The sequence below is a fragment of the Aedes aegypti genome, chromosome 2, assembly GCF_002204515.2.
Source record: "Aedes aegypti strain LVP_AGWG chromosome 2, AaegL5.0 Primary Assembly, whole genome shotgun sequence".
NCBI lineage: Eukaryota > Metazoa > Arthropoda > Insecta > Diptera > Culicidae > Aedes > Aedes aegypti.
Genome location: NC_035108.1, coordinates 222,018,618 through 222,030,932, shown reverse-complemented (window position 1 = coordinate 222,030,932; position 12,315 = coordinate 222,018,618). Strand labels below are relative to the sequence as shown.

Here is a 12,315-nt window from a genome sequence, read left to right as displayed (position 1 = left end):
AGAGTTTCCAAGTTTCTGCCAATGCCATTACTATGTATCAAACGTTTGTTCATTCTAAACTTCAATACTTTGTTTCAGTCTGAGTAGATGCATCAAAAAGTAAACTGAAACCACTGCAGAGTACACAACATCGATGCCTCAAAATTGTATACGGCAAACCCTGACTATGTTCAACAATAAACCTGTACACAAATACAGCTCTTTCAATCACCTCTATATTACCTCTAAAAGAGCTGCAAACCATGGTTATGATAAAAAAACATCCTCTACAACCCACGGATCCACCACAATTTCACTCTTCATTTATCTATTACATACATGAAACGAGTAATCGAAATAACTTATTCGTAACTCGTCGTAATACGGAAGCTGAGAAAAAATCTTTCACGTACAATGGATTCCTGCGATATAATGCTTTACCTGCGGCGTTGAAACCAGAAACGAATCTAATGAAATTAAGGGCTGATGCAAAAAGATAAAAAAAAAAACAATATAAACCTGAACTTGATCTAGTTTGTCAAAATTAGCTCCAACTTCATCAATCCGTATCCGTATCCACTTCTAAGTAATATTACCAGAACTCAGCTGCAACGCTATCTTGTTGATACTACCCGCACTGGAACTCGGTCTGCAGCAACACTAGTCTTGCCGAATCCTGTGATACTACGCCCGTAACGGAGTTCGTTAACACTGTTCTCCTTGTTTTTTCTTTAACCTGGTATCCTTGGTCAGCAGTAGCACCTGTTTCTCTGTCAGGCAACATAGATTGGTAATTGTCTGGCCGAAGCCAGTGATATGATACTACGCCCGTAACGGAGTTTGTTAACGCTTCCAGAACCACGCCATGAACTTCGCCCAGAAGTTATTCCAGTTTTGTAGCACTATCTCCAGTCTACAGCGACAACATTTTTCGTCGTTTTTTATCTTGGTCCTTAGTCAGCAGCAACACCAGTTTCACTGTCATGTAACATAGACTGGTATATGTCTGGCCGAAGCCAGTGATACTACCAGTCATCCAGTTTTATACTTTTATGTGTGCTCACAAGACTTATGCCCAATATAGGTGGTCCTAGAAGCAGTAAGAGGCGTCTTCTGGCTGTCGTATCAATATCTCTACTAAGATATGGTGCGCTAGCCTGGGGCTATAGACCAAGCGGAATCGGGATAAGTAAGGATTCGTTCGCTGGCTAAGTGATACCAATAATGGGATACCTCCGAGAAAGGAAGGTGGACCCACAGGCTTATCCCGAATCTATCGGCCTGAGTGACCAGGGAGCACGGAGAAGTGAACTTCCACCTGACACAGTTCTTGTCAGTTCACGGCTGCTTCAAGCTGTATCTGCATCGATTCGGCCATGCGTTTTCACCATTCCGTCCTGAGTGTATGGAGATTGAAGTAACACCAGAACATGTTGTCTACGACTGCCCGAGGTTCAACACAGTACGAAACACGGTGACCGTTGCTTTTGGTGAGTCCTTCAGCGTAGAAGTATGTATGGTAGACTTCAGTGTAGAAGTATGTGTAGTAGACGGAATGATAAGCGATCCCGATCTTTGGAATATGATGACCAACATGGTAATGAAAATAATGTCTGGCTTTCAGCGCAACTGGCAAGAAGAACAGCGAAACGAGACGCAGAGAGCAGCGCTTGACGTCGGGTCGTCAGGTGCTGATGAACCAGAAGCCAACCTCCCACCGGAATTGTCGGACCGACCTCGGCACTCGACACGCCAGTCTGTTAATAAGAGGAGACCGTCGGACGCGATCGGAGTAGGTTAGATCCTTCGTCGGGGACTAGACCGAGTTGAACGAGCGTAACGTTGTATCGGTAATAAGTCGTCGAGGCGCCTGTGAGCTGGAAGTCACCCTCCAACCGGAATTGCAGAACCGACACTGACACTTGGCCGACCACCATCAAGTCGGAGTTGGCTAGATCCTCCTCTGGGGACTAGCTGAGTAGATCGCGAAACAGCACCGGCAAATGGTCGTCGGGGCACCTGAGAACCGGAAGCAAATCGTCACAAAACGCACATATACATACACACTTAGCTATCTGGTTGAATAAAACAACCGAAACCGTCGGATGTAAAGGCAAACTTGGCCGAAAAATATCCTCAGATAGTTAAATTGTCCAGTCGAAAAACTACCATTCCATACACATTTATTCTATACATGGAGAATTCAAAGCGACGGTTCTAGACGTCAAAGTCGATTTGAAAACTTCTCTTGACATTCGGGTCCTTTTGGTTGGATTTTTTTTCCAACCAGCGAACAGCCAACCATCGAGTCATTCCATGTAGCGGACCCCCAACGAGCGAATTTCCACTATATATTGGCTTTTTTACGTTTTAGTTATTGCGTTATTAAGCTGTTAGTTGGTCAAACACATTGGTTTCTTATGAGAGTTGTCAAATTAGGAATATCCTGGCTAGGTGAGGGGTATGGAAGTCAAAATTATAAGGAGAATTATATTTTCTTTTAATTTTTGAATCAATGCCAAACAACTGAATGTGGGAAAACAAATTCGACGGCGAGCCTGATTGACTCATACATACAAATGTGATTTTAGTTCTGAAAATCATTTCTGATATAAAAAACTGGGGATCCTATTCCAGGATATTGAAATAGACCACTTGTCAGAACGATTATTGTTAGTTTTGAAAACAACTTTACATTCTTAATTTGGGCTCCCTAAATCCGAATATGCTTGCCAAATTCTTAACAATACAATGTTTATGGGAATAATAAATATCCAAACTTCATAAATTTCGCAGAAAACGCCTAAATGTAGGCAATTTCCAAAGGAATCCTCTGATATCTCACAGAAATTGTAGAAATAATAACAAAATGAGCAAATTGGTACGAATTTTGAAAATAAAATCTGTTTCGGGGATATATTATAACCATCATCACAAACTTTCAGGTTGACACCATGTCCAGATCCTAGTTTAAAACTAGAAGTTTATAGATGTCTGCCGAATATGGTTCTGGAATGTTACATTATTTTCATAGAAAGTAGTTTTCTTTAGACAATAGTTAAGAATTAAGTTAATTTTCAAAAGGTTGCATTGATATTGAAATTGATGCTCTATAAACAAGAAATAATATCGTGTTTTTCACCCGAATTCACGGTACATCGTGTCACAAGTACAATGATACTCTATACCTAGACAAGCTAAAGAAATTTCGATTCCGAAAAGAGCCTGGACCGATCGGGAATCGAACCTTCAGCATGATTTTGCTTTGTAGCCGTCAACAATATCACTGGGCCGAGGAAGACCACTAATTTGTTTTAATATAAAAATATAGCTTTATACCGTTTTGATTCATATTACGGACACTTAAGGTCTTAGTGAAGTATAACTTATCAGAAAGCATATAAAATGAATCATTATATATGATTCCTCTGCGTTATCGAGCCTTCAAACCAATTAACTTTCAATTGGTTGGTGAAGATTTTGATTCCGCAACATGAAAAAAATTAAATAAATAGAAATGTGTGGACTTTTCATGATTCTAATTACGGACGCTTCCTTACTTTTGCCTCATATTCCGGACACTATGATTAAAAATGCGTACTGCTCATGAAAATCATAGATAGAAATGTCAAATCATTAATTGAGATCGGCAAACCACTAAGAAGGCGTCTGAGGCCGCTGAGCATTATAAGTTTTCATAGATATCGATGGAAAATGTTGACAAAAACGAGCCTCGAAAGAGAGAACTTTTGAACGGCAAAAATTGAAATATTTCGTGTGAAATGTTTCTCATACAAAGTGCAGTGTCCGGAATTTGAAGCTGTTCGTAATATGAATCAAAACGATAATACGATATGCATTTTATTTTTTATAAATTGATGGTTGAGACTTGTTAAAGTGCGTTAGCGCTCATCATACAATAAGCCTTGTCCTGAAGTTTCACATCTTCCCATTTTCAGGTCCTTAAATCAAAGGCGCTTCAGTTGCAAGCAAACCAAGCTGCCTTCAAAATGTGTGGCGCCGCTCGAGAAGCAGTGAAATATTGTAAATTGATTCCTGCTCATTTTTACGGTCAATAAAAGAGCCCGAAATCTTGGTTCAGATTAGATAACGATTTTGCACATGGTGCCATCCTGGGCACGATTCACAACATGGGCAAAACGGTGAACCGACCGGAAAGTGGCAGGAATTTGAATTTATGTCCTATAATCAGTTTATCGTCTGTATTCCAGTAAACGACTCAGCCAAACGCCGCGCAGAGTACAAAGCTACAAATTCAAAGGTAGTGAGATATTGACGTACGCCAAAGTCATTTACATACATTACATATAGTACGTTTGCATCATATGATTCAAGCCATCCGAGAAGTTCCTAGTTTTGTGTCAGAGTTGCGATAATGAGGAATGGAGGTTACACGATATTTAGATTGATAAAATAATGGCGTTCTGGTGTATTGTTAGCGAGGTAAAATGCTCCCTTCAAACAAGTTTTCCTTTTTTTCAGCAGTGCATTGATTAGACAGACGGTCTAAATAGTAGAGGAAAGTGGAGAGTTCTTGACCGAGTTTTGTTTTTAATTTTCAAGTGGTTGATCATAATAATCATAATGGTTTAAAATTATTCCAAGAGTCTTATTTTATTATCGAAACGTATTCATTTTGACAAATAACCCAAATTTTAAAAATTGGGTTGAAAAAGTTGTTCTGAACTTTTTGAAAAACTTTTTTATATAAAATATCTTCATCATGAAACTTTGTCCCAAACATCTGTTTTTATCAAGATTCTAGTGTAAAAATTTAAAAAAATAATAAAAACGGGATTTTTGTGAAATTCATAGTTTAAGTTTTGTTTTTTACATGATAAAAAATAAAAATACTTTCAGTGTATATTTGTTTCGTGTAGTCCAAACGGTTCACTACAACATTTTTATCTAAAATCAACAGTTTCGGAATTAGATATGTTCAAATGTGTTACATGCAAAAACTCATAGGCCATTTTCTCAAGTTGGTCTTGAGACAAAATGAGCGATTTATCTATGTCTAATTTATATATTTCTTATTCTACTACACTAGGAACATGTGTAAAATATTATCTAAATCGAAGATAATCGGATCTTAAAAAACGAAATTCAAAGGACTGGATTGTTCCAATTTCTGTATTCGTTTACCGACACTACACAGCTCTCTAGGCTGTTCAAGTACAGAAGCCGACATTTTTTAATTTTTTTTATAAGTATCATTCTAAACATGTTCTGCGTAATTAGACAACACTATCATCCTAATTTGGTAAAACAAATCTAAGATTTTATTAACATTTTGTTAACAACATATTACATTTCATTTGCCGTAGCAGTTCAGATTTTTTTACAGGTGAGTTGATTTCACCTGCTTATAAGAGAAAAAAACGCTTTGAGTATACTTAACCTAACTTAACCTAAACATATAACGCATTAATCGTGGCAACAGAAGATTGTAAAGATTTTTGCCTCAAATTATTAATTATTTTATTTGACATTTGAATATCTGATATTTGAAAGTTAAATTCTTATCTAGCATGAGCCCTAGATACTTAGTTTCATCTGACCAATGTATTGGAAACCCTCTCATCGTGACATGTCTACTTGAAGGTTTCAAATAAAGAGCTTTTGGTTTATGTGGGAATATTATTAGTTGAGTTTTGGAAGCGTTAGGAGAAATCTTCCATTTTTGCAAGAACGAAGAAAAAATATCCAAACTTTTTTGCAATCGACTACAGATGACACGCAGGCTTCGTCCTTTGGCAGAGAGGCCTGTGTCATCCGCAAACAAGGATTTTTGACATCCCTGAGGTAATTCAGGTAAGGCAGATGTGAAAATATTGTATAATATTGGTCCCAAAATGCTGCCTTGGTGAACACCAGCTCTTACAGGAAGTCTTTCAAATCTGGAGTTCTGATAATTAACCTGAAGTGTACGATTTGACAGATAACTTTGAATTATTCTAACAAGGTATGTTTGAAAATAAAAGTTTTTTAATTTTACAATCAAACCTTCATGCCAAACACTGTCGAATGCTTTTTTTTATGTCTAGAAGTGCAAGACCAGTAGAATAGCCTTCAGATTTGTTGGACCGGATCACATTTGTTACACGTAAAAGTTGATGAGTGGTCGAATGTCCATGGCGAAATCCGAACTGTTCATTGGCAAAAATTGAATTTTAGTTGATGTGGGCCATCATTCTGTTCAAAATGACCTTTTTAAAAAGTTTACTGATGGAGGAAAGCAAACTGATTGGACGATAGCTAGAAACTTCTGCAGGATTTTTGTCTGGTTTTAAAATTGGAACAACCTTAGCATTTTTCCATTTGTCAGGAAAATATGCTAATTGAAAACACGTGTTGAATATATCACCTAAAAATGATAAGCTACTTTCTGGAAGTTTCTTGATGAGGATGTAGAAAACTCCATCATCGCCAGGAGCTTTCATATATTTGCATTTTTTAATAATAGTTCTCACTTCTTACATATCTGTCTCACAGGTATTTTCGAAAACGTTCTCTTGATTGAGAATATTTTCGAAGTCCTGAGTAACTTGATTTTTAATTGGACTAGTAAGTCCTAAATTAAAATTGTGCGCGCTTTCAAACTGCATAGCATGTTTTTGAGCTTTTTCGCAATTAGTTAGTAATAATTTGTTTTCCTCTTTTAATGCCGGTATTGGCTTCTGAGGTTTTTTCAAGATTTTAGATAATTTCCAAAAGGGCTTAGAGCCAGGCTCCAATTGAGAAATTTTATTTTCAAAATTTTTGTTTTTTAATTGTGCAAAACGTTTCTTGATTTCTTTCTGCAAATCCTGCCATATAAGTTTCATAGCATGATCGCGAGTGCGTTGAAATTGCCTTCTCCTCACGTTTTTAAGACGGATCAAAAGTTTAAGATCATCGTCGGATTTAAATTTTACTTCACATTTTGGAATTGCAATGCTCCTGGCTTCGACAATGGAATTTGTTAAAGTTTCAAGAGCATTGTCAATATCAAGTAAAGAAATGTCAACATCAAGATTAGAGTCAATATACGTTTCATATATATTCCAGTCGGCTCGTAAATAATTAAAGGTGGAGCTGATAGGATTGAGAATCGCTTCATGGGATATTTGAAATGTAACAGGCACATGATCAGAATCAAAATCAGCATGAGTAACTAATTGGCTACAAAGATGACTAGAGTCGGTTAAGATCAAGTCAATCGTAGATGGATTTCTAGAAGAGGAAAAACATGCAGGGCTATCAGGGTATTGAATTGAGAAATATCCTGAAGAGCACTCATCAAATAAAATTCTGCCGTTGGAATTACTTTGAGAATTATTCCTTGACTGATGTTTGGCATTAAAGTCACCAATGACAAAAAATTTTGACTTATTGCGAGTCAATTTTCGCAAGTCAGTTTGGAGCAAATTAACTTGCTTTCTAGAGCATTGAAAAGGCAAATAGGCAGCTATGAAAGTATATTTACCAAGCTGTGGTTCAACAGAAACACCTAAAGTTTCAAAAATTTTAGTTTCAAATGACGAAAACAGTTGATGCCTATGCCTATGAATGATGATTGCAACTCCCCCACATGCCCCATCAAGTCGATCATTACGATAAACAAAAAAGTTAGGATCTCTTTTGAGTTTAGATCCAGGTTTTAAATACGTTTCGGTAATAACTGCTATATGCACGTTATTAACTGTAAGAAAATTAAACAGCTCGTCCTCTTTACCATTCAGATAACGAGCATTCCAATTTAAAATATTTAGATTATTATTTGGATCCATTAGAAAAACGTAATCCAATAACAATTTGATTTGTAAATTTTACACCTACTTGGACTGCTTCAGTCATAGTGGTGGCTTTGAACATTGCATCAATCATTAGATTCAATTGTTCAGTTAGAAAATTTAAATCAGAGGCAGACATATCACTTGAAGTGGGTACATTATCTGATGATTTCCCATTAGAATTTTCGGTAGACGAAGAGGCGGAGTAGGAGTTACCTGTGGCGGTAGGGTTTTTTCCATTTGATTGAAACAAGTAGAATGAGTATTTTTTTTATGTACTGACTCTTGTTTTAGTTTGTAGTTTAAATTACCATGGAGCAACTACAGGAAAAAAAACTGTTTAATCCTACTATTACCTTAATACTTAGAATCCCAAACATTTCTATAAGAAGGTAAGAAATCATACAGTGAGGGACCACAATCCGTACGGGATCCATATACTTTATACAAATAGTAGAAGTTTTGTATGAAGTGGACGGATTTAGATTTATTTCTTAGGTGTGTGGATCCCCCACGGTAAACCCTCCACCGTCTCCTATGGACCAATGTTCTAATCCAAAAAATCTTTAAGGTGAAGATAAATCGAAGCCAAAACTCAAATTTCCAGGAGCACAAATCTGGAGAACAGAACATCCGTTTGAGAAGAAAACATTATCGATTCAGCAATCAATCAAGCTTTCAGTGTAAACGGATGTCTGGTTCTCCAGATTTGTGCTCTTGAAAATTTTTGGTTTGGCTTCGATTCATCTCCACTTTAAGGCTAAGAAGCCTGTTATTTGATTTGGCAGGCATGATGGCTTTGAAGCTCGCAATTTAAAGTACAAACAACTCTCAATAACTCGATATGCAACCCAAGGGATCATCGAGTTAGCCATGAAAACCAACTTTTACTATGAGGGTAACTCGATATCGAGATACGGAATATCGAGTAAGGGAGAGTTGATTGTAATAAAACTCAGATCTCATAGCTAATATTGATTTGAAAAAGCCAATCGATCAAATTTTTAGCTTAAGCGGTCGTCTGGTTCTTTAGATTTGTGCTCTAAAAAAATCGAAGTTTGGCTCGCTATGTGTAGTTACATGCAGAAAGTATTCTGATACTTTTACATAACTGACAGAACAAATCCAACTGATTTTCATTAAGGTATGCATCGAAGCCAAACTTCGATTTTTTAGAGCACAAATTTAAAGAACCAGACAACCGTTTAAGCTAAAAATTTGATCGATTGGTCACTCGCTGGTGATGAAATTTTTAACACAGTTGTTGGTTTTCTGGTACTTTAAAATCTAGTTATTGAGCACAAGAAAATTCGAGGTTTGGCTTCAATACATTTTCACTTCAATTCAAAATTGTGGAGTAGACTGGCCCTTAAACAAAAAAGTTGTAAAACTCAACTGGGCACCCCCTAGATATGTGCCTTAAGATAGGAAAAAAGCTCTCCCAAAATTTCAACTCATTTGGTTGCTCCCCCAGCTGGCGCATTCAATTTGAAGTTTGTATGGAATATTCGTTTCAAATATATTGAAAATTGACCCTACGTCACTGTTTCGTTCCGTATACTAGTTAATCGCGTTCAATTGTGCCCAGAATAACAAATTCACTAGTTGATACCCTAATGAGCATAGTTGCAGAAGATTGTTTCTGGATTTAAGATCATTTTCATTAACCTTTCAGTTGTTGAAAGTTAGGCTTAGATCAGCACTTCCGTACAATCACATATAGGCATGTCTCATGTACCGCAGCTCGCCCAGCGTCATAGGTGGCTATGATGCGCTTAGTGGCTACCAAAAGAAAGAAAAAAAAAAAGAAGAAATACAAAGCAGTATTGCAAATCTGTTTCAGATAGTTAGAACACAAACTTTCTTAATTTCAATCATCATACAACCTTCTACAATATTGTTCACTATGGTATCAAGTAGTGTTTTTGACATTTTGAGTTCAATTGAACGCGATCGACAATGTTCCTGATCCAAACAGGAGATGATGTGCTGTTTCTCATATGTTTAAGCTGAAAATCCCATATTAATTTCAATTCAATTGCGCCAGCTCATGGAACGACCAAATGAGCTGAAATTTTCAGGAAGTCTTCTTTTAACCCTAAGGAATAATCCTGGGGTGCCCCGTGGAATTATACAACTTTATTTTTCTCCCATACTGAGCTGGGCCAGTCTTTTGTGGAGTGTATTAGCAACAATAATCATCTCCGCGTACAGATGTCAGGCCCAGGCCTACTTAACCGCAAGCGAAAAACTTTGATGCAATATGTCCCATCCCCTTCAAAGACTCTTCTAGCGTACGAAATAAAGATTTATTAAACTCCAAGGAAACGAAATGAAGTAATAGAATGGGCACGGTGTACTATATTAAGAAGGTGATATATTCCGAAAACTGACAGCTACTTGACGACGTTATTCCTATCCACCTCGAACAAATTTATGAAAAAAACGATCTTGTGGTCCGGAAGATATATGGTAAGATAGGAGTAACGTCACATGTTTACAATCAAACTTGATATTTACATCAGTAAAGAGCCTGCCTTGTTAATTTTTATGCCGGGAGAATGGGTATCAAACTTTTAGCACGCGAACCGAATTCATCCCCAGTATATTAATTGTAGTTTCCTTTTTTTCGTATTTTTAGAAGCACGAGCCGAGATAGTTGGACCGCAAATTAAGTACTTGACACCTGATTCAACGCTGAAGTTGATATGCCGTGTTGTACAAAGCACTGAAGCATCTGCTTTCATATTTTGGTATCACAACAACCGGATGATAAACTATGATGTCGATAGGGGAATCAATGTATCGACAGAAGCAGGTTTGTATGGCTACTGAAATATATTTAGAGCTTTTTTTTTCAAAATAATAGTAATAACTGAGACATTTGATTTCGATCTAGAACGACCAATAAACTCCTGTAAACATATAAATTTATTTTTTTATTTTAATTTTTTAATTTGTAGAATAAAATATGCTTAAAATATTATTATTGAAGTTCATTTTATTTGTGGTTTTGAGTTTTTAATAATAATGATTTTCAAAAGATAAAATGCTATAATAGAGTGTGGACTAATTAAACGAGAAAATATGTGTAAATTTGAATTTTATTTTTTTTTCCTCAAATTTAATTCATGTTGTAGATTTCCATTATTCAGAGTTGACCATTAACCATGCTGGAAAAGAGCACTCTGGGAATTACACGTGCGTTCCCAGTAATTCGCAACCAGCCAGCGTTGTTGTACATATATTCAAAGGTAAGAAATAATTGATTCCTCTATCCAACTGAATTTCAATCCATCTGCCATTTCAGGTGACCATCCAGCCGCAATGTATCACGAACACCGCAGCTCTTCCACAATTCCATACCGAGATGAGCGGCTGTTAGGATTGGTGCTACTCGTAAAAATGTTGTCCTTTTCAACGACGTTCTATTGAAAAGTTGTCTTTGGCCTGGTTTGTTTGCAAAATTCGGAGAAACCATGCTACGGACACCGATCGTTTGTAGTTAGGAGAAAGTTTGGAGAGTTTTTGAGGAAAAGTTTTGTTTTGCGAATCAGTTGTGCAAATTATTAAAGCAACAACTTTTGGTTCATTTGGCGTAATAGAAATAATGACGATGATGAGTTGGAGGCTTTCATTTTCCCACTTTTAACGATGATCAGAAAAGTTGAGTTTTGGAACGTGACGGTTTATGAGTGTGTTTGGAAATTTTACTTTGTTTCGTGTGTGTTGCATTTAGATATATATGCATATTTTATAAAACGAGGGATTTTTTTTTCAACATAAGATATCACCTCCTTATGGAATAAGTTGGGTGTTTAGTTTGATCATTATCCACTATAACCACCACTCGCCTAATCAACGCCCGATTTTATCACGGTTTTTATTTTGATTATGTCACTCTTCACCTGAGCACTATAATTCAAGCATAGATTAAACTAAGAGTGTAAAAAAACCAGAACGAGACTGCTCTCGCAGATTAGATTGGCATTGTACTCTGACTATATAAAACGTAAAACGGGGTAAGTTTGATATTTTTTTCGAAGTAAACTTGAATATTTAGGCATTCTATTTCAAAGAATTATAATTTATATTTTTAAAACAAGTACTGGTATCCTAACTATCGATTGTAGTTGATATATTGCCAAGAAATTAATTCTGAATGGATATATAATTTTTCATATAATCGAAAGTCGGTTTTCTGTTTTGGGGTAACTTTGATAATGGAGTATAAATCGAACAAAATTGAATCAATTACGGAACATTTATAGGGCGTTGTATACCTCTAGGTCTTTAACGCTATATGGATATTTCTGACTTAGATGACAAAAAGGATCCCAGTTTGTGAAAATGGTTTCCACTAAGAGATTTGAGACCGAATTCATGTTCTACTACAACTAAGCTGTCAAGTTGTCTCGAAACTGCACAACTGAATTTGTAGTACCGTAAAACGGAGTAACTTTGATAATGCGGGCAACTTTGATAATGCGGGACTTACCACATACTAAACGAAATAAGATAATATCTGTTAATCAGTTAA

At 36.5% G+C, this 12,315-nt stretch overlaps 1 protein-coding gene across 3 annotated transcripts in view; it reads left to right on the top strand.

Moving 5' to 3' along the window:
• The window catches only part of LOC5569022, a 183,828-nt gene extending 172,432 nt beyond the window's left edge, over nucleotides 1–11,396 (top strand). For all 3 annotated transcript variants that reach the window (XM_021844115.1, XM_021844114.1, XM_021844113.1), the window contains exons 6-8: nucleotides 10,417–10,593; nucleotides 10,916–11,029; nucleotides 11,086–11,396. In XM_021844115.1, the coding sequence (XP_021699807.1) occupies nucleotides 10,417–10,593; nucleotides 10,916–11,029; nucleotides 11,086–11,210 (416 nt within the window). In that variant the 3' untranslated portion in view covers nucleotides 11,211–11,396. The remainder of the gene's footprint in view (nucleotides 1–10,416; nucleotides 10,594–10,915; nucleotides 11,030–11,085) is intronic.
• The last annotated feature ends 919 nt before the right edge of the window (nucleotides 11,397–12,315 follow it).